Source organism: Ylistrum balloti, unplaced genomic scaffold, assembly GCF_031769215.1.
Source record: "Ylistrum balloti isolate Yb309-2 unplaced genomic scaffold, AGI_CSIRO_Ybal_v1 Utg371120, whole genome shotgun sequence".
Lineage (NCBI taxonomy): Eukaryota > Metazoa > Mollusca > Bivalvia > Pectinida > Pectinidae > Ylistrum > Ylistrum balloti.
The window spans coordinates 122,542-146,874 of NW_026782615.1; the positions used below are offsets into that span (position 1 = coordinate 122,542).

Consider the following 24,333-nt stretch of genomic DNA (forward strand, 5'->3'; position numbering starts at 1 on the left):
ACCAGGACAAGATATACCACAGCGTCAACACATCAGGACAAGATATACCACAGCGTCAACACACCAGAACAATATATACCACAGCGTTAACACACCAGGACAAGATATACCACAGCGTCAACACACCGGGACAAGATATACCACAGCGTCAACACACCAGGACAAGATATAACACATCGTCAACACACTAGAACAAGATATAACACATCGTCAACACACCAGGACAAGATATAACACATCGTCAACACACCAGGACAAGATATATCACATCGTCAACACACCAGGACAAGATATACCACAGTGTCAATACACCAAGACAAGATATAACACATCGTCAACACACCAGGACAAGATATAACACATCGTCAACACACCAGGACAAGATATATCACATCGTCAACACACCAGGACAAGATATAACACATCGTCAACACACCAGGACAAGATATAACACATCGTCAACTCACCAGGACAAGATATACCACAGTGTCAATACACCAAGACAAGATATAACACATCGTCAGCACACCAGGACAAGATATAACACATCGTGAACACACCAGGACAAGATATAACACATCGTCAACACACCAGGACAAGATATAACACATCGTCAACACACCAGGACAAGATATAACACATCGTCAACACAGCAGGACAAGATATACCACAGCGTCAACTCACCAGGACAAGATATACCACAGTGTCAACACACCAGGACAAAATATACAACAGCGTCAACACACCAGGACACAATATACCACAGCGTCAACACACCAGGACAGGATTATACCACAGCGTGAACACAGCAGGACACAATATACCACAGCGTCAACACACCAAGACAGGATTATACCACAGCATGAACACAGCAGGACAAAATATACCACAGCGTCAACACACCAGGACACAATATACCACAGCGTCAACACACCAGGACAGGATTATACCACAGCGTGAACACACCAGGACACAATATACCACAGCGTCAACACACCAAGACAGGATTATACCACAGCGTGACAAAATATAACACATCGTCAATATACCACATCAAAATATACCTGACCAAAATTTTAAAAAGTGCGTCACACATCAGAACAAAATATACCAGAACGACAAAGTACCAAAGCAAAGCATATCACAGCGGCAGCGCAACAAAACAAAAGATACGACAGCTTCTACACACCAGCAGGAAATATACCAAAGTGCTATTACACCACGACAAGTAATATTACCGAGAAAACGCAATAGACTAGAACAAGATACACCACATAGCGTCAACACACCAGGAGATATAGGCGAGCGTTACACACAAGGACATAGTGCCAATAACATCACAAGATGTACCAATATACCAATGGTTGTTAAAAAAGTAAGTGAACAACAAAATTAAATTTTAGAATAGTTTTACAATTTGAGGAGATACAGAATTGTCTCGTTAGTCACTGAGACCACCTACTTTCAACGGCTTCTTATTACTGAAGTGAAATTCACTTAAATTAACTCAATTTCTCGTTACAGCACAGACACTGAAGCACCACGCTAGCGCCTGATATATAACGTATCTGTAATGGAAAAAACCAATACGATATAAAATTTAAAACACCACAGCAACAACTGGTGTTTAAAAGTTGATAAATCTGTAATGACACGTGCTCTGTATCATCAACTACCAGAAAAGGAAGTAAGTGCGCCAGACGATGTAGGGAGTTCAACATAACAATTGTGTGCTGATATCGTAGGTGTCTTCAATTCAGGTTGATTCAGCTTGTCTTCAGAAATAAAGCGAATAATTACATGCCCGGTATTGTTACGATGGTTAAAACTTCAAAACAAATAAATCATTCTTAAAAAAAGGACTTGATATTTAAAAATATCTTATTAAGAAAAGTCGTAGATTCTATTCCGGTTGTGTATACAAAGTATACTCTACATGTTTGTGAACGAGTTTTAAATATGTAAATGCTAGGTCGGCGAAATTGTACACCGACAGCCACGTGTTGGAGGCGATCCAACAATAAAAGTTATATTAACTACGTGATCTTATTTGGCAATGACATTTATTTTATATATACTTAAGTCAATAACAAGGAATCAATTTCTGGTTTTAATGTCACAAAACATTAATCCATATATCAAATATCAGTTTTCACAAAAGTTATGTCATAATGAAATGTTGTTGGATGTTAAATTTCTACCAAGACATATGAGAACCGTAAACTATAAACGTTTTTGACGTCTAATTCGTATCATCTTGTAAATAACACCATGACAAAACAGAATAATTTTATGCCAGTGAAGACATTCTGCCAATAATTTGAAATATTTCTGGCTAGCATTCGAGAGTAGCATATTGGATTTTGAAAAAAACGTAATATTTACAAGCGCGATTTGTAATTTTGATGTAAAACACGATATTTCAAAAACAACAACGTGTTCAAAAGGGTTTAAACTTTCCCGAGCGAAAAACAGTATTTTTGTTTGCGCGGCGTTTACGAAAGGGTGTTCGTTTTCATTTTTTTTTCGAGTCAGTATAAAGACAACCATATGGAAATAAATACCTTAACAATATGTATGAAATATTTTATTTGAAATGGAGACAAGTCATATAACAGCAGGATTTAGATATTTACATGTCTTCCCAACTGCCGGTTGTCGAATGTCTATGAAGACATCAAAACAGTGAAAGGATAGATAGGAAAACGAGAACAAGACAAAGGTGATGAACGCTTCAAATGTTTCAATGAGGGTATCAGATTAGTCTTGATCTCTTTCAAAGTCCCTCAAAAATACAAAAAAAAACAAAAAAAAAACACACACACACAAAAGTAAATCACCAAATCTGCAGTGAGCTCGGCTTTAGTCGCGTCGTATCAAATACACTGAGATACATCAGATATTTAATGGCCACTTAACGTGAGACACCGAAGTACCAACCTTGCGAGACACCTCGATCCTATTATATTGCTGTTGTTGGTTTACTCAAATGAAGACAATTTAAAAATCGAAATTATCACAAATACGTCAATAATACAGGGGTACTGTCGATTTTTGTATACGTTACCTAGCAAGCAATGTTCCATAACAGATATGTATCTGACATCGTGTTGTTTCTGCTAGAGGCATCCGTACAGAAAGGAGGTATGGAAGACTGTACAAAACCAGGGAAAACACCTTTAAACACAAATTTAGAACTAGAGAAAATAGAGCTAAGCTATAATCAAATTCGGATAATATGTTTATTTTTGTTTTGTTTTTTGGACTCGTCAATGAATTTTTGGGTCTGAATTGTTGACACCTCGAAGATGATTGAAGAAAATCAACTTTGGTCGAAGTACATGTCAAACACCAGATAGGGAGGTGCACTTACTCCTAAATCAAATACCATAACTTCAAAAGATTGTCAGGTGCAGCTGTGTATTATGAAGTCTCTCATTGTGCGTATGAATGAAAACGCGACATGCATGTTACGGTTAACGTCGGTAAAATAAAGCCCACCAGCAATATCTACTACCTGTAAAATCAAAGTAAATATATTGATCATCGGGTTGGTTATGGGGATAATTTTTTTTCACAAATTCCATGCCCTCCGCACAGCTTATGTCCTTTGTGGATAACATTTGATGAGGAAAAGGTTACCACAAGGGTTTTCATACTGATATCACACCCAAGTGACAAAAACACAAAACAAATGACTACTTTTTCCAGGATCAAGACACAAGCTGACATATCTATTTTCGGGTCCTAGAAATCCGGGAAAGGAGTCCACCAAGTCGGGATTCCCGAATTTTTGTGGTAAGAAGTACCCTAGCAACCAGAAAACATAGAGACAGTTGACGCTATTAACCAACATGACGTACTTGTAGATGTTTATTGCGTGTGTCTTCGGTGAAGCAGAATGCGCTACTCTTCTGGAACACCTGGTTTGATAATATCTATTTTTTATATTAATTTCTCTATTGTGTGTTCGATATAAGCTTTAATATCATATGCTCCAAAACAATGCAATTTTTGCAATGTAATTGATATGAAACATGTTTGTCTGCCCGAACCTACTTCAGCCAAATTGTACAACGAGGCAACACCTCAGTTTCGCCAGTGTCTTCATTTAGATCGCAGGTATGTTGACGTCATTATTAAAAAAAGTTCGTTTCATCTGATAATTTCAGTAGACCAGTTACACGTGTATATCCTGACCTTTTACTTGTGAGTTGATCTTTTTGCCCTATTTGTTTCTTGTGTATGTAGCTAACCGATGAGTGTCACTCAGTACAAACGAACCCAATCTTATCACAGCTACCTGGTCCAATCTATATATAACATTATTTACATAGTGACGACATATATCTTGTCAGTGTTATATTACACCTACGAGTTTCGAATACATAACGCAAACATTACATAGTAGGTAGAAATTGGGAAATATTTCATTATTGTTACGTTATAATGTACAGTCGGTCCAAATGACAGTTGGACGTTTGAGAGGCATAAACGATTGTGTTCTCATGTATCATAATCAACATTCAAAGGAGGAGATACACAATAAAAACAAACTTGACTTGCAATATCAGGCGCTGAAATTGTTTAGAATTATTTTGCAAAAAACGTAATGATATTGTGAAATATTCTATATCTTTGTGCGTTATAATGCTAGACGTGTTAGATGCTCTTCAGTTAGCTTTTTGGTTTCGTTGTTGTATACCTTGTTCTTATTTGAGAACGCGACATTAAATTACTAGGATTGACCAAGATTTACATGGCGGATGTCGTAGATGAAGCAGAAGACGTTTACTCTTCCGGAGCGTATGGTTTTGTTCTCCTTGTGCTTTCTTATTTTTAATTTGGTTTATGTTAACATTTTGGTATTTTTTTGTTCTTTTAATAAAGATGTCCTTTATTTTCATGACCCGTGCTACAAGGTGATAACAATCTCTGAAACATTGATTGTGGAACAATTGTTACATCAAAAAGACAGTAATATTCACATCGAAAGTCTTCAGGGATCAGATATATCAATCTTTGCCCTTCTGAATCAATGGTATAAGTTAAAGAAGAATAGCTTTTACTTCAGTATAGTGTTCAGTTAATACTTAATACACATTTGCTGCACTTCTAATAGATAATGCATTAATTCTAAATAATTCTGAAAAAATATGTGAGAAACAGTGATATAGCATGATGAAATCGGCTGAAATAGTGACTCGAATTGATCCGTCTTTGTTTACCTTCAGAAACCGTGCCACATAGAACGGATACATTGTATCTCAAGCCCAAGTATATATCTCTCCTACGTCACCTCACGGCATAATGACACATTCCTGGGCCCGGCGGTTATGACTTATTGTATAGGCGCTACACACAGGTAAGGCAGTTACAACAGGTGTCACCACGTGCACGTGTGTTCATTCATAGTAAACCGGAGTATATATACCTTATAAGGACTTTCTTACGCTAGGAGACTTGTCTTGTTTGTAAAACTTACAGCTATACACATTTGTTTATCATTGTGTGATATTTGTGTCAAACGTAGGACTTTATCTGCACTTTGAAACAGATATACTGGTAAGTGATATTAATTTAGCATACCAAATATACGATATTATTCAGAACCGTCACCTACAAAGCAAGATGTTTGTACTCACAAACTATTTTCCTTCCATAAAATTTAAACGTTTTTTATTCGTTTCTCAGGCATCATATGATAAAATTTAATAATTTCAGGACGGGATTTTTTATATCAATTTCGAAAACGTGAATATACATCTTCTTAAATCACTTATCAATTGTTTTTTTAAAAACTAATTTTCTAAAACAAAATTCAACATATTTCATACCTGCATATATCATAGTAATTAAAATATAAAGATTTTCTTCGATTTGAATCACTCGGAACTCATTCAAGTAAAACTTAGAAATAGGTAATGAAACATCATCTAAAAAATAAGAAACTGACATTCCTAAGTGTCTTACCTATAATGCTATTTTATTGCTCAAATGTATTTCTTGCTTCGGTATAAAAATATTGAATTATTTGTGATCCATATCTGATAGAAAAAGACCTAAGAATTTATTGGCACGGAACGACTCTATCGTCATTCTATCTAAGAATTCATTCTACTGCAATTCCAATAATGTTGTTACTTTTCCATGTTTAACTAGAAACGACATATAAACTGAAAATGAACCAATAATATACAAAAACACTCGACAAATATATATATGTTAGAATACTTGAAATCAATTTGCCAACAACGCAAGGGAACAATGAATATCCTGTGCCTGACAAGTGTCATGTGGCTTACAAACAGACATTAAGTATCGTATTCTGTAATTACACTGTTTTTAGACTTTAAAACTGGCTGAGACCGTCCTTACACTGGAGAGTTTACTGCATAGGAGTTATACAGGAGTTTATTGTAATTAAAAAGTATTGCAAATCTAACACAAGGACAACACCATTATCAAAATACAAAGATTTTTTAAAGAAGGTAAAGCTAGCAATTTTTTAATGTAGGCTATCACGTGTTTAATATTTAATCACGTATATATCTTAGGTTGGTAATTTTTATAAATCATGTGATTGTTTTTGTTTGGTTTCTAAAATGATTTTCGAAACAGTCTAATTAGACACTGTTGGTGGACTTTTGTTTCAGAAGTTTGTTGAAAGATAATAACGGAATGTTTAACTGAAAACAAAATAAAATCCAGATGACAAATATCAGAATAATCGTTAAGGAACGTTTGATATCACATCTTGTTTGTAGGCTTTCGGTGTTGTAATTGAAGACACTATTCACAAATAACTATTCCTCTGCCTGTACAGGGATATATCTGCTATAAAACTGGAAACAAAAACTATGTCAGGGTTCACCATAAAGATTTTCTTGTGTACCTTCTAACAAAACACACACTCGGATATATAAGCTGTATATTGGGGTGCTTAAGGTTCATGTTTGCCGTTCAATCCCCACAGACATAGCCTTATCTCCGTCATTCTATTGCTGTCGATGGCCCCATTTCTAATGGTTATTGTTATGTCAAACGGATGTTTCGATTATGTTTCAGTATATTAACGTTCTGATAAAATCTCTAGTCCTTTTTATTGTGTTTTTGGTACATCTCAAAGAACAAATCGAGGGGCACTAGAGTTACCATATTTATGAACCGTTGTAAGATTTACTTATACTCTTGGTTAAGTTCTCGTGCCACAATGTTGGCAACAACCATTGCTCTCTGACATTTAAATGTGAAAACTAACGAAATCTCAATCTTAAATGAGGATTGTATTCAAATAATAGCCAAATTATATCTGTGCACTGCGTCTAATGGAGCTGAATCGAGGACGATTTTTTTCTGTGCCAGCTATAAACTTGATAAATGTGCACTTAGCACCTACTGAAAAAAGTAACTAAACTTTCTCTCCGTTCTAACAACCAGTTGTTTCCTTTAAGGTCTCTCTTCACACTACTCCTGACATCCCACTTTTGAACGTCCTCCCAAATAAGAACGGGGATTGGTTCTGTCTCAAGGCCATGGCATATAACTGAAAACATTATGCATTCAATGGGATTCACTTTCAAATGTTCCCAGGTCGGATGTTATGCTATCCTGTCCAGGTAGTTCAGTATGATAACACTATAAATGTATCTGTCTTCTGTGGAAATCGTCTTCACACTATCAAATCGATTCAAAACATTGGCTAAATCTGTGAATTATTTGATATTCAAACAAGCGGATTTTGTAGTTCCTGCCGAGACTATAAACTTGTAGATTACCTGTAGTATGTGGTAGTGGACTACATTTGTGCAAATTATACTCCCATACACGCAATGAAATGCGTCAGCATGAACAAGTTGTCTCTTGTGAGTTTATGATAAGTACAATTCTAGTGGTGGGTTTCATAGGAGACAATTTAAATCAGACGTGCTTTCACGGAGTTTACATCCAAGTATTGTTTTGAATAGGACAGAATTGAATTACCACACGGCTAGACACTAGCAGAAACCAGCAATAATTAATTTCGTTGTCAACTAAATAAACTTTCAATAAGAGTGAAATTTTGTCAGCATATGGTCAATTTCTTGACTATACAGTATTTTTCATATTGGTTGTTTTCAATATTTACGACATTATACAGACATTCGTGTACTGAAAATTCAACCCCGAAACATTCAATACTCTTAAATCTTTATCTAGAGATTGGTTTGGTCTGAAATGAATAGTTGCGCGGAGTTTACGTTTACAATTAAAAAAAACTGCTATTCTACAAAACATAATTCCATTTCCGTTTAGTATATTGCTGTTGATCGGCGGAGTCTTGACGATGACAAAACAGTGATAGTATCAACTGGTTGTAACTATTTATTGCAACGTAATTCAGAAATACAATAACAATGATGGCTTTTCATCATACAGTTTACAAGTCTACGAGATTAAAGAGATTCAGCGGTTTCTCTTGTAATTTTAATCAAGGACATTGTGAAATGTATCGATTACGCGCTAAACACATAATGAATACATCCTACTCGTTTCCCGTCCTTTTAGATTGAATTTTTTTTAGAACGTTAGTGTTTCGAAGATCTATTTTGCGTGTGCGTGCGTTTATGTATGTATGTGTGGTCTTGTCTGTGTGTGTGTGTGTTAGGATGTGTGTGTAAGGGTGTGTGTGTGTGCGTGTGTGTGTGGGGGATACGAAGATAAAATTTACAAGCTGTAATCAGTAGACTATATATAAGCATCGACGAAACTAAGAAAACGTTTTTGAGTTCCCTGGGTCCTCTAGTAAAAGACACAGAGGAAAATCGAATATCCTTCATTTATTCCTACTTATACCTGCGAAAGCAATATTTGATGATAGGAACTGTGGGACATAGCTCTGTGAAATAGCGTTTTGCATCAAATGAATTACTGTAAGTGCTATGCCTTTTCAAATTGACGGATTCCTCGAAGTTCTCCTCCAAACGTGTTGTAACCACTAGTGAGTTAGTTCCATATCACTAACCTAACATAAATATTCAATCAACACGTACATAGGCACAGGTACACTTTTCTACTTTCAAAGTAGGTACGTGTTCAATCGACATTAGATGAAAAACAACGCTTAAGTAAATTATTCAGCAAACCGTAAAACAGAATTCATGGAGAATAGAAATCTATTTTGGAAAACTATCGATTGCCTTACCAGATCAAACACGACCTGAATGAATAGTCAAGAATCCATGACTTACTTATAGGCGTTTCCCTGAGGGTTGATATTAGTTGGAAAATGTCAACCGTTTAACATATAAACTAATAATGCAAAGTTAAAAAAAGACGAAGTGATTATAGTACATATTTTGTATATGATCACTATCTCTCTGTATCAATTTCTTTTTCCCTTTGAACAAAATTTCAATTAATGATAGATTTTCGTCATATTATGTACAAAAGAAAGGACGTTTTGATTTGGGGCATTTATTCTAGGGATTGCACACAAAAAAAAAACATTAGTGACTTTTAACAACTTTTAAGACAACTTCAAAATTAGATACAATATTGACATATATTGCATGAAACTGTATAATACCACTATTTCAGCCTTCCAGGACTCGTAAACGATGCTAAGGACCTAAAGTATTAAAACCTAGAAGGCGCCTGAGGGAAATCATTATTAGTCGAAATAATGGTTAAACACCAGATGAAATTCGATATCTTCTATAAATTGTAATATTGGGTAATTTCAAACGTATGTCTAGTACACTGGTATATTCTGAATCTTGTCACCATTCGAATGGATTTAAACACGGCATGCAGGTTACGGCTGCTAACCTCTTGCAACAAAGTGACTTATTATTTTCTGATGTGGAGATACAAAAATATACATTGTATACTCGAAACTACATCAAGAGGTGAACTCTCATAATAGTAAGAATCTCATACTCATTTGGAAAATTTCTTGTTCGGTGTTGCTGGTGAATATATCATTGACGCTCTCTGGTATGTGTCGTGATTTCGTTCTTCTCTCACACGAGAACGTGAAATCGGTTTTATTTGGTTTGACCACTTTTTATATAACCGGTGTCGTCGACGAAGAAAATTAATCTTTCGGGACACCATGTAATTGCCTTGGTACTTTTTCAATGGTCTTCGAGTTAATATTTCTTTTGCTTTATCGATCTCAACGATGTATCACGAATGTATTGCTTTGCAGTTAGGACAAACCATTGCTAATCAAGACATAAAACATGAAGTTTACGCGTTCTCATTTAAAAGTTATATTTAGGCATATATGAAATCCTGTGTTACGAATTTGTCCGTCAACTGACGCCTCCTTGCACGAAAATCGTGATGATGTAAACAGGCCCTTGAAGAGGTAATCAGTTGCGACATGTAAACACTAAAATTTGGGATACAGGCAAACTATACTGATATCCCTAAAATTATTTTAGTTTTCTTACGTAATAATGCTCATCCAATGATATCACATGCTCAACATGCACAAACGGAATGCTTAAAATGGATGTAATGGCAAATAAAACCAACAAGAATTATAAATTCATAATCATAAATTATAAATGGCATCCAACTCGTCACTTTAGCGGCGTCAGAACTGTGATCAAATTAACGGCGAGAGTTTGCTCTTAAAATGGCTGCTCCATTTGATTACATTATCGATAATGAGCTTTATATTCTAATTTTAATCAAGCTGTAACAGTATAAAACACCGTATGTTTCGTATCTTAAGAATGAAACATAAGCCTTGATTACGGAAGAAATAACGATAAATTTTTGCCGGTAAACGAGTCGTACTGCGTGCTTTTAATTCTTTCTTTACAGTTTGACAGTAATATATATTTTTCTGAAACGCAACGAGACTATTTCAAACTTTATAAAAGTTTCTTATATATTCCGATGTCTTTCTGAAGAAGATCTTATATGTAAGTGTCATCCAGTAGCTACTAGCCGACACCTTTTCTTTGTTTCGTTAAGCCTTTTCTTTTATATTGGGTTTCCTCTCTTCAGAACAATGTTTTTTTACTCTCCCAGTTTCAATCTAGCATTCTACTAGTTGCTATATAACAGTTGATTGAATTAAGTCGATCATAATTGATTTAATTTCACCTATCACTTACTTAATTTTTATCTTTAGCATTGTTCCTGAAAGATGAAAACACTTTAGTTAATCTATTGCATAAGCCCTATCATAAGATTACATGTTTAACTAAACAGGAGACTACTAGTAGTCGTAAAACTTGCTTTCTTATATTGTAAAAACATCAAACAAAAAATGCAATATTAAATTCAGTTTTAATTCAGGCTGTGTGTCTGAGACGTTTTGGTGCAAACACAAGTTAAATTCAAACAAAAATAACGGTTTTAATATAAAAAGAGGATTATAGTTCAAGATGCCTTAAATCGTATTACCTGTTTCCTGTCTCCGTCTTTGACATGAAATTGTCACTTTAAATTACCTTAAAATATTCGTCAGTATTGAAATTTTTAAAATATTAAATCACAAAATATTGATGCGATTTACAAATACAATGAAAAACACTACTCAAGGATGAACTGGTAATCTATTTTCTTAAATATCTGCAGTTTGATTAAATAACATACTATGTATAATCTAGTATGACAAACTAACGATACATTGCTGAACCTTAAATCACTGTGACTTCGGTCCACTTGTTTCGATATCATAACAAAAAGTTTAAATGTGACGTAAGGTAAGTTAATATGCTTACGTTTATTGTTAATATGACCACAGCCACTCGGGTCCTGTTATCCACACAATCTTTAGATATAATAATATCATTAGATTATGCAAGAGAGCAAAATGAAGAAAAAAGGCAAGTCATACACTCCTTTGAAGGTGTTTGTTTACGTTTTGTTAATTGAGATTGTCTCTGTGTGTGTCCGACCAATTCGGATCTTGCTTCCTTAGCTTAATCATCCGTGAAGGTCGAAATGAATTGGCTTAATTCCATAAATTTAAAAAAGAAATCCACGAACTTTTATTCAACTAGTATATCTGCACACCGATAATTCGAACGAAAAGTGCAATATTTCTGTACAATCTGTAAATAGATATTAATTTTGAAATTTTCTCGTCGAATCATTAAGTTAACAAAACTTAATAAACCTGAACTCAGGGTAGGGTAGGAAACAACATATTAAATGTAATTTCAAGTTTCATGTTTTATGAAGTGGTTAATGATATATTATACTGTCACTTACACTATTTTAAAGTCACTGATAAAATCATTTAATAGTCACCACACATTTACGTAGACCGCATCTGTAAGGAGACTTAAAAAGCACAATTGTGTGGGTTGAATGGCCTGCTTTCCTCAAAGAGAATAAATCTGGAGTTGACACATGGACAATGAAACGTACAACCATCCTCAGCTGGATGCTTCCAACTCCTGGCGTCTCATTTATTCTTATTATGGTGACGCCAAGTCCCACCTTTTACAGGAAATGGAATTATAACTGTTGATGGAATCAATGGATCTTAAACAAAGAAAGCCGAATTAGTTGTGGTAAAAAATCCCGGGGTTTAAAGTCGGTTATTGTAGCATAACTAATACTGTTTAAGTCCATAACATGATTCTCTTCTTCCTGACATTGTCAAAGTAATTACTTATTGAAAATTAAAATGTCATTATACCCCATCATTTTGGCCTCTCAAAACTGTAAATGTTTCGTTTTTTCGTTGGTTAAAATTGTCGTGGTTTTACCAAAATATTTTAACGAGAGTCATGAAATAGACTACAATTTTCCTTATTAGTTCTAATCTCAAGGTATATCTATTCTCGATTCATTCCTGTTTCAGACACAACGAGACAAATTTTTATATAAATATTCTTTTCTCAAACGTACAATGAGATAAAAACCCTCAGACAATACCAGAGCTTTCGTATGAATTTTGCAAAAAACAATGCTGTCCTTTCCCACAGTTATCAGTCTGATATACCGGAGGCAACTTGTTTTGTAATACTCTGGTGATGATCTAGGTATTCCAATGAGAGTAACGTGGATCTGTTTTTCTACTAATAATCTGATAGTCAAACCTACAGCTCTTAAAATAGCAATCATCGCAGATTTCTGGAGATACGTATTTTATACCAATAAACTTAAAAGTTTTTTCGTAAGGAGTAAGTTTAATGGGATAGCTTAGACGTACCGAGTGTCTCTCACTTTCAAATATTGTGTAGCTCTTGCACAGTGCTTCTGTTTAATGATGACATAGATGTGGAAGAAAGAAACGAATGTAAGATGGAGTTTAATTCCATTTTGCTTTAACATATTTACGTTTAAATTTGTTTACAACCTTTCGTACCTGTTTGTTAGATACATGATAAATCGTATATTGAAGATATCGTATACATGTACTTTTTTATTTTTCCAGATTCACAATGCCGTTTCTGAGTTATGAGATCGCACAGATGACGAATCTAATTGCCACACTATTGCTTCTTTTTGGGACGGTAGAAATAGAGAGCAGAGGTAAGAGGTATACGGACTTACTGTGTCTGCAGTAATAGATAACAGAGACAAGTGTTATTTTGACTGATTGGGGGTTCGGTAATAGATAACAGAGACAAGTGTTATTTTGACTGTTGGATTGTAGAGACAGAGAACAGAGGTAAGTGCTGGTTTGGCATATAGGGACAAAAGTAAGTGTTGTTTTGACTGACTTGGAATTGGATAGAGGAGTTATCTTGACTGATTTTAACTATAGAGATAGTGAGCAGAGGTATATGATATTTTGACTTATTGGACTATATGATAGAGACGAGAGGAGGTAAGTATTAGGTTTTGCCTGCAGATAAGGCGTCTTATGTCTGCAGACATTTTAATTCTTGTATACAAAAAGATGTAGGCTTGCTTGACAACGAAGGAAATCTCACCTTTACATTATGTACTCTTCCCAGAGAAGAAATACTGGCTAATCATTCATCAGTACTACAATAATTTAGATTGCCTGTCTATAAGGATACGGACCTCCCTCGTTTATACTGGATTCTTTACTTTCAAAACAATCATATAAACAACGGCTCATCGAACTGTCAAAGTAGACCTTTGCCAAAACTACTGACTACCATCCTTAGTGCTATTAAACCTAGGTTAGAGTCTTTTGATATACTGTTCACTTATTTTAATCTATGTGGATTTTAAATTACTCCATAGTATTTCTTCTATACGAACAGTTGTCTCTCCCACTTTATACAACACCACATGCCATTCTGAACTTAAAGTATGACTTTGTTCTCTTGTTATGAGAGCTCTCTTCAAAAAATATAGACTGCGGTATAAATATATGTTTGTGGACTATATTGAAGCGTAAAAATCAAAAATCAAAGAAGAGATAAACGAAGGACGAAATCATAAAAATAATCGAGTTCCTGGTTGGCAACATCTTCGTCGAAATTGGTGGTAAGATATGCCAACAGACTTTAGACTTACATATGGGACCTAACTGCGCCTTGCTGTTGACTGATTTGTTTTTTGGTTTCATATGAGGCTGAATTTATAGACGAGCTTACCAAAACAGGTAATAAACAGCTTGCAAAGTCGTTTAATTCGTATAGTTTGTAGACGTTTTGTCTTTAAATAACAAGAACTTTATTGACCACGTCCATCAAAGACACAAGACTCTCCTACATCAGCCGTTTATCTCAATCTTTTCCTGTTCTATTATCACGATTTCCGTGCAAGAAGTCGTCAACTGAGGGACAAACTCGTACGCAGGTTGATAAAAATTATGGGGAGGTTTTACGATCGTCATAGTGATCTCTTTGAGAAATATTATATTCTTTTGTTCTCATCTGAGAACCCAACATTACATATTATGAATGACCAAGATTTACATTGCGGGTATAACCAATAAAGCAAATAACGCTTACCCTTCTGGAACACGTGGTCTTATTCTCTTTAATTTTTTCAGGAGTAACCATGTTGTTCATATTTTACTCTAGTTTTTTTAGTTTGCGTTCTGATTATGATGACTTGACATGTTGGTATGTGTTTTTCTTTTTAATTTGAATGGGACGGTAGAGATTGAGAGGAGAGGTAAGTGTTAGATTGATTGTTGGGACGATAGATATAGAAAGAATACTACTAAGTTTGAGTAGGCAGGTTGTAGCGAATGCGATGTTCAAACTTTTAGAATACAATTTGCAGAATATCTGGCGTGGTCAAAATGAAAAAAAAATATAGCTTCAAGGAATTTGAACGAATGTAAAATTCTGTTCATCATGTTCCTTGAAGAAATTAGCAAGAATTTGTTTAAATACCCTTTAATTAAAGAAAAAACCGAATTTGACGATATTCTAATACTTTGTCATGAAGTTATAACGTCATCATCAAAACAACTGAAACTGTTAGCCGTAAATAGGGTGAGAAGCTGGACGTATTTGATGCTCATTAGTTTGGCTGTTGGTGCTGTCGTTGTATACTTTATTTCCTTTTGAGAACGTGCATCAATAATAATGATTGACCAAGGTTTACTTGGCGCACTTAATCTTATGGAATGCCTGGTCTTTTCTCCTTGTATTTTTTCAGGAGTCTCTTATATTTTTCTTGTTCATATTTCGCTCTAGTTTATTGAATTTGAGTTTGGATTATAATTATGTTGGTGTTTTCTTATTTTTTTTTTATCAAACGCGTGGTCATATAAAAATTTATATAGTAGATGTTATTGCTCTAAAATCATCGACAAGCACTCATATCAAATAACTTTGGTCAAAAAGTGCTCACTGCTTCAAAAGAATCCCATGAAGCTAAATCGATTTCCTATTCTCCCATTCTTGTCCCAATCCACATTATTGTGTTTTCATATTATCTACACTGGAATCCATGTATATTCCAACAGCGTGATATTGCAGCAAACATTTACTTTCATCAATCAGATCAATACTAACATAGTACTTGTGAACACTCTCGCGAGATAAACAATCAGTTTGTGCGCATGAGAATAAAACTGTGATAGAAAGATTACGAAAAAAATATTCACACGCCTTTAACGAGTCAATACCAACTTACATAGAAATTATCAATTATTTTTTCGTAAGAACCATTTGTAAAACGTCAAAGCTAAATATTTTATTATAAAAGTGTCTATTTTACATTTCATTTCACGATAATTTGTGAAAACTTATTAATTACACAACATACTAAGCCCAAGATTGGTTAGTGATTTGAAATAATCTTCATCTAGGTCTGGCGTCATTTTCAACAGCTTTGGTTGCATGTATAGTCGGCACATATCGTGCTAGAGTCATAATCAGTTATGTCACCTTGTTAGCGACGACATGTCTTTGCCGTCAGCACATGAACCATGTCGCCATTTGCTCTAGCGGATATATAAAAGAATATCAGCTTATTGAGAGAATTCACTAAACACGATTTACGTAATATTAGCGTGTGATGGAGATGAAAAGCGAATGCAGACGTTAAGTTGATTAAAGGCGGTCTTTAGTAAGATACTCTTTATCTGTATTTCGAGCTGGAGACAAATAATAACATAGACTCGACCTTGATGTAGCAATTAAGACCATTGTTTAATTCTACACTTTTTGATTAAACATGAATGTCTTTTTATGTATATACCCATTTTGATAGAAGGTAGTTAAAAATGCACAGACACAAATAGTAACAGCAATCATCGCCTATCACCTGAACACCAATCACAAGCCGGTGAATCATAAAGTTAAATAGTGACATGACCTTGAGAACGCATGAATCGTTTTAATATCATTCAGAAATGATTGTTTTCACAAAATTAAACACACTCATAAATCTAGAAGAAATGTGTTTGAGGATTTGAAATAACACCCACTTAAATAAAAAAAGGGATTAAGTTTTTTTTTAATTAACCTCTACTGATTGTATAGGGACAAGTCCCCCAAACTGCCCCTGTAGTCATTAAGGATGCTTATGGTGGCCATTTTATAAAATCAGAAAATGGATGTAATAATTGTATTTACGATGATGTTATATACCTAGATGCTAACATACTTCGACAATATTATCAATTCTGATAAATGAGATCGATGATTTTAAGTTTCCGAAGCAGCAGACGCTTACTCTTCCGGAACATCTGGTCTTATTCTCCTTGAACTTCTCAGTAGCCTCGGTGTAAATCTCTCTTTTAAGACCTCCAGAAAGATTTTGATAAAATGGTTGACAAATTTGACCCAATTTCGAAATGATGCCGATACCTGATTTAAATTACACGTAGCATGAATGAGTATGAAAAACACTGGCCGGAGTTCGTACTAGAGAACATTCGGCCTGTGGCCAAACTTCTGGGGAATTAACACTAGTGAAGCTTGTAAGGCCACTTGTACTCTCAACTAGGACATACATATCAACACCATTCAAGATTGACATCATGATATATTGCATTATGTCGAATAGGTAATTGTCCTTTTGTTCACGACGAATCCTGTAAAAGGGATGGTTAGTTGTGGATTAGAAGGCAAAAACATACACTAAGTAGATTACATGTTAATCCCATACCCAGCAGGTACCTGGACTGGTTTTCGTAAATAATCTAGATCTTTTTAAACACCTGTGGTGTGCTATACGTATATACCTAGACTTGGCCAGCTGTGGTCGATTTAACAAAAGTCGAAACTGCCGTGGTGCATGTTACAAACTGAACTATTTTGTTAGGATTTGTTTCGATGTTATTGCAAACGACATTTAGGTTGGATAAAAACAAGATGTGAGATGAACCGTCAGATTTTAATCTCCAACCCGTATTTGCCTTTCCGGTTTGTTACTTATTGGAAATAAGTCGGATTGAAAAATTAAAAAAAAAACCCTCAGATTTCCTTACATAATCTAGCTGTAAAGATTAAACAAGAGATCTATATGTTCAAATTTAGAATTGGATAATAAAGAGCAAAATAATGCATTAAATTCCATGCTTAGTCCTTGTTGGACTGGTCAGGAAAAGTAAGGCCCTGCATATTTAAATCAGAGAGGCGACTAAGCTCAATAAAAATACTGCAGACATTAACCACATTGTAAGACTTTCCGCTGCTATTCTCCGTTAATCAAACAGTATACAAACAAACATATGTTACTTAAACTTTCGCGTTCCTCAGTTATCACTTTAGGTACGAACGGAGGATTGTTATTAGTAATGGTAAAGAGCACGCACATCATACAGTCGTTATATTGTTAATTTAAAACGAAAACTACATACATTGTCTTCTTCTGGCAGCAACATGATGCAAAGATTAACGTACTGGTGTAAATTTCGAATTCAAACTGAATGTCAGGAAACGGCAGCTGTTACCAAATTGAAGAACTTTTAGTTTTGTTTACATCCGGGATATAAAGACACAAAGAAGGCACTGAGTGACGAGAATGTAGTGAGACGGCCGTACTAGATTTATTTTCAGCGCCCTTGTGTCTGAATAGAAAGTGAATGCTTTTTATTTTCTCACTAACAGATCTGCCAATACAGACAAAATATACTGGAAATGCGAATCAAGTCACGACATCAGTTTTTTAATACCATAACACCTGATCTTATTCAAAACTTCAAATTATCGGAATTGATTATTTGAATTTTGTTCTAGTTTGCAGCGGGATTGATGAACCCGAGTTTCTACATGTTTACAACGTTTGGCAGTTCCGTGGATGTACGAAGATTGACGGAAGCATACGAATTGTTCAGACTACCTTTGATGGGTAAAGCTATATGTGGAATTTTAAATCATTCATAGCTAAAATGAGACGTTCACTGAATAGGATACAGCAAACGTTATGAGAGTTTATTAAACTGCTTTTTTTTCTAAACTAAATAAGGAAAAGACCGGTTTGTGTTTTAACAAATCAATTATATGATACTAATCCAATGTAAAATCATATAAGAATTCCATATTAATAGCACGCTGTTCATTTTAAGTTAATAGTAAACATTTAATTAGATTTCTCAACTTTCTAGATAGAATAAAACAAAACAAATGAAATCGTCTCGATTTTCAATGCTATATCATAGTCAACTTATGTACAATAAAAAAAGAAGAAAAATCTTCTTCTGAAGCATTAAAACCCTCTTTAGAATATCACTGATTACGTTTGTCATTTCAATTGGTATGGAAATGGTACTGGTTATATAATAAGTTGATTCGGACTTTCCAAAGCGGCTCGATAGATGGAGTTAATTTGTTTAACTGGACCAATGTCTTTATATCTGAACCTTCAGACGATCAGATGAACTGCAGCCGTTCCTTTAGTGAAATATGCTTTATGGAAAACATTTATTAACATGAACAGGAAGTTCTTACGGATTTAATGTAATCATCTTACAGAGATGTTTATTACAACCGACCTGGTCTTCATCCCGACGCCCTGTGGGCATTCTCTGAAGTAAGAGAAATCACTGGCTTTCTACTGGTGCAGGGAAAACATCCTCATTTTCGGAATCTGGATTATTTCAGAAATCTGGAGGTTATTCTGGGGAACGAACTGTCTCCAACGTGAGTGAATAATCCAATATGAATGTAAACAGTTTTGTTCAACAGCATTATTCCGATGTTATCGTACAACCCTTTTCTAAGAATCCTATGTACCGCTTGCTATAACAGTATATAATATTGCTCTGCAGAGTTTTCCTTGATGTTTTCTGCTTGGGATCTTTGAAGAAACATCACCATAATAACATTAATTTTGTTATAGATTGCACGTGTTTTAGACATGTCCATGTATGTTTCTATGCTATCCCGATATTCACAGACGATTTCCAATTTCCAGCTTGACCACATCGTTGGCTTGGATTTGAATTTAGCGCTGATAACGCATTTCATTTTGTAAACACCAGCACATGTTAGCGAGCAGAAATGACAGCAACATTAGTGACATTCAGTAAAATCTCATTCTTCAGCACCGGATTTTGTTATGGGTAATGGCAAATGTTATTTGATAACTCTAAATGTTCATATACGGCGCAAAAAAAATGCATAGTCATATTTTCTGTAATTATTGATTAACCTCTTTATTTTCATATTTCACAGAAAAAACGTTTTTTCGTAATGTCGCTTTGAGGCCCTACTTATTTAGTTAAGTGATGCACTCTGGTTTCATCTTGTCCTTCAGGTATTCTTCTACTCTCAACATTATGGTTACCTCCATTGAGTCGCTTGCACTTACCAGCCTTCGAAACATATCCAACGGAAATGTGGTGATTTATGCCAATCCCAACCTTTGTTACGTAAGAGCAGCTAACTTTGATCAAATTGTCCAAAGTGTTGACCAGAAAGTTATCGTGAAATCAAACGCTCCTCGAGGCCAATGTGGTAAGTGTGATGGATTTTTTTTCATGCTATGGACTTTTGAATGCACGATTCTACTTGAATAGAATTTTAAAGACAAATTTAGGGATGGATATAGAGCCAAACAATAAATAAAACTGCATCATAGAACTTATTCATCCACATGTAACTCGTCAGAAATGCTTAATTTTGAGCCTCTGAGCCAACTGCGAGAATCTATTTTTGACTGTGGCACCATTCAAAGGAATTAAAATGTTGCATGCAGGTTGTGGCACATTTCAGGGACTTAAAGTCCACCAGCAGTGCCTACTACCTGCAATCTCCTAGATTGTTCAAAAGGCACAAGTTGGTAGCACCTTTTGAAATCCAAACGATGAATGAAAATGCACCATACAGAAACCGAACGATGAAACAAATTAATTGTCCAATGTAGATAGATCTCGCGATATCCGGCGAGACAAAAGAAACACTTGTTCGAGTTATCTTCCTTACTAAAAAAAGCAGTCGTTATACGAAGTCGAACAGCGACTGGTGATCAGAAATTACCGTCGGTCGCGTTAAGCAGGGGGTCGCTATATAAGGTGCAAATATAAAGTAAATCTCAAGGGCCGGTTCAAATATGGTCGTTATGAGCAGGGGTCGTTATGAAGGCGGTCATTAGGACAGGTTTGACTGTAGTCAGATGATGTATAATGAAGATATAAGTAGGATCTGGGCCTGTTTCCGAGAACGAAAGCATTTCAGAACAGTAACCAGATCCGCTCTACACAGTCAAATAGTTCGTTGATCATAGTAGCAACACCGTTTGTATATTAACCTTTTTGTTTACTAATTCTGTATCTGTCTTTCCACATCTGCATTCTGTTTTTGCTACAGAAATGGCACTTGCAAAACCATTAGAACAAAAAAGAATAGCTAGGCAGCGGTAGAGTATATATTTCTCAGTTCTTTGTTCTCGACCTCATTTGTTCCTAAGGGGAAAAGACATGTTTTACATGTTAAGCCTATGCATTTTAGTCAAGTGGCAATATAGTTTGATCATTGTATTGAAGAGGTCAACAAACATACGACTAAATAAAGATTAGACTTCAATGTGACTACTGGTGTGTTAACCCTGATGTAATGAAAACAACATTAAGTATATCGTTTTAAAATTCCGAAATTGATGTTTGCGAAGTTACAACATGGGTTATCCAGCGCAATTTAAGTGCAAGTATTATTTTTTTGCTGTGATACTACAGCACGTATTTTCAAGAGTTATTGACAAGGATAATGCGTATTAGGGGCTACAATGCCATTTGCTATTATATATTGGTTAACCTAAATAAGTTCGTCGTCTTCTTCAAAACGCTTACTTAAATTTTATCATTAACTTCCATTTCAAAATTAGCTGTTTGCACACTTCGAGCAATTCATTTCATTACTTTCGATTTAGAAATACGTCTGAACCAATCAAACCTTTTACTTAAGAGAAACATTCTGCAAAAGCACTCTAACATCGGAGACATTTTGTGGCATTACCCTCCGTTTATTGGTACGTTCCGACAAACCACTCGATCCTTTCAATGTCAAGATACTTTATGTCTAACTAGTCGAACGTTTAATTTCCAAATATGTTCTGCCAAAACAATCGGAACTTTCCTTTAAGACATAAGTTTGGTCGAATTAACCGAACCTTTCGTTTCAATCCCACTTTTTATTTAAAGACTCGTCCTCTCGAACCACCGAAAACTATCCTTTTCGCAATAAATTCTGTCGTCATATTCGCTAATGAATTACTACATATTCTTAGAGGAACACATGTTCACTTATATATTTTTTTCAACGTTAAAACGTTACATGCGATCATAACACTCATTGACTTGTACTGTTAAAACAGGATGGGCATACCTACCGTAGATGACCATTCGGTTTATTCATCTGACTTCCTGTCTGTTTCAAAATGTCTCACTACACACTATCTATTCTGACCCTACCGTGTATAACCGCTATTTAAAGTGGGTCAAGTAAATTTTGTCCGGATAAAACAATGATTAGGAAAATCAATTTGAAGGCATGCCATTCTTGATAGCGTCCATTAATGGTGCTCTGTCAGATATTTGAATGTCTTACACAATTTATCGATTTCGTTACAGCATTGGGCCACAAGACGTGCAGTTCAAGGTGCGACCGGAGACTGTGCTGGGGAAAAGGAATCCGAAACTGTGTCGGCAACTTCGAGGATTCCAACAATATTATTGACTTTCTGGATAATAACTTTCTTTCAGGATAAGACATGAAAGCTACTTCCGGTTTCCATTTAATCGAAGCTTATGGCAGGAAGTTTATTGCTACTTAGCTCTACTTCTATACAGTTTTGATTTCAGTCACACCAGATTTTGGTTTCACCAAACTGTCTGGAGTTCGGAATGCAAATGAATATTGTCAGTTGAGGTTTTGAAAATCTTCTGCCCACTTTTGTCGAGCAAAGCAACAATTCAAGTTTACTGTATGGCAAGCCAATATCTCGCGTCACATTTCAATCAGAATGGATAAAACGACGTTGATCGATACAAACTGTGATGCTGTTTACATTCCATTATATAGCAACACGACTAACACTTACTTATATATTTTCTGTATATATAAACTACTGGTTTTCATCGATTTAACTTATCCAAAGAGCAGGGCACTTGGCAATTCATTTTATATGGCAATTAACGAACTTTCGTCATGATACAGTTAAAGTGAAGATTGCTTAATAAGATGAACGTATCTGTTTTCGCATCATTTTGTGGAGTGATTAAATTCAAGATATATCTGATATTTGCAGTGTCATGTTTCCTTATTTTTAACCATCAGGATTAAAATGATAAAGATAATTACGACATTTCAACAAAAGCTGAAATAAAACTAAAACAAAGCAAAATATGGACAAAAGACGCTTAGAATCCTAAACAAATCATAAGGACATTAAGAACATTCCATGACAAACGCAAGGTAAATCTTGTTAAGTCATGTCGAGTTCAAAAAATAAAGCAAGATTAAAACAACGGCACAACCTGACAAACTAAAAATCATCAAACAAGTCCATCTCGGTATCGCTCAAGGAAATGTAAAATCCCCAAAAAATATTATTTTGACGACCGTAAATCGGGACAGGGGAGCTGACGGAGGAGGGATGGTTAAAGAACAGATCGCCTATTATCATCTTTCCCTTTCCATATGATATCCGACATTTCTTATAGATGCAGTTTGATTTTTGATGAAATCTGATTTATCATTTCGGCTACAGTTATCTAAATGTTTATTGAAATATCGCGATCATGCGTGTTTATTTTGTACAATTATTCGAGAGCTATGATGACGAAAAGATACGGCTGCGATTATCAAGTATGCGTACCATGTCATCAATCCACCAGATGGCTTATCGAGATTTGACCAAGCCTCTCGTGTGCCAGTTTATCACAACACCCTATAAGCTTAAGAGTCGTAGAATGGTTAGCTTGATGACCAAGATGTCACAAAGTAGAAGCCCAAATTATTCGTCGGTAGATTGGGCAACAGTGCTTAACATAATTTTTGTGGTCACCATCAGCAATGTATTGTCATAGAAAGCTGTGTGTGCTGTTGTGGTCATAATTACGCTAACTACGCATTTATTACAAACTTCATCCGCAACAAATCCTAGAAGCAGCTGTATGGATAAGTGTAATAAAATGGTTAGGAAATCTGCACTATATTACCATAGTAATATATTGGTATTGAAAGGTGTAACTCACTTGTGTGTCCATTCAACAATTCCTTAAAGGTGTTATAAAGTCGTGGAACTTTTAGATATGTTTCCTTGCCTGTAACATGCGAGGTGGCCAGTGCCAATTAAGTATTTTAGCGTCATCTTTGATCCTTCAACGACCATCATGGACTACAAAATTACGTCTTTTCAGAAAAGAAATATCGCGGTGAAGATCAATATCAAATGTAGTTTTTTCCAAAATATTAGAAGTTTTAGCTATTGAATGTGATATTTGCTCTATGTGAAACATATTTCTAGAAAATAAAATATATTTACTGTAAA

The 24,333-nt window shown here is 35.1% G+C and overlaps 1 protein-coding gene across 1 annotated transcript; it reads left to right on the forward strand.

Annotated features, from left to right (window-relative positions):
• The first annotated feature begins 13,400 nt into the window (after positions 1 to 13,400).
• Positions 13,401 to 23,046, forward strand: LOC132560821 (epidermal growth factor receptor-like). The gene is made up of 5 exons (XM_060225511.1): positions 13,401 to 13,491; positions 18,582 to 18,693; positions 19,317 to 19,484; positions 20,101 to 20,300; positions 22,412 to 23,046. The coding sequence occupies exons 1-5, from the start codon at positions 13,401 to 13,403 to the stop codon at positions 22,546 to 22,548; spliced, it is 708 nt and encodes a 235-aa protein (XP_060081494.1). The 3' UTR covers positions 22,549 to 23,046.
• Positions 23,047 to 24,333: the final 1,287 nt, after the last annotated feature.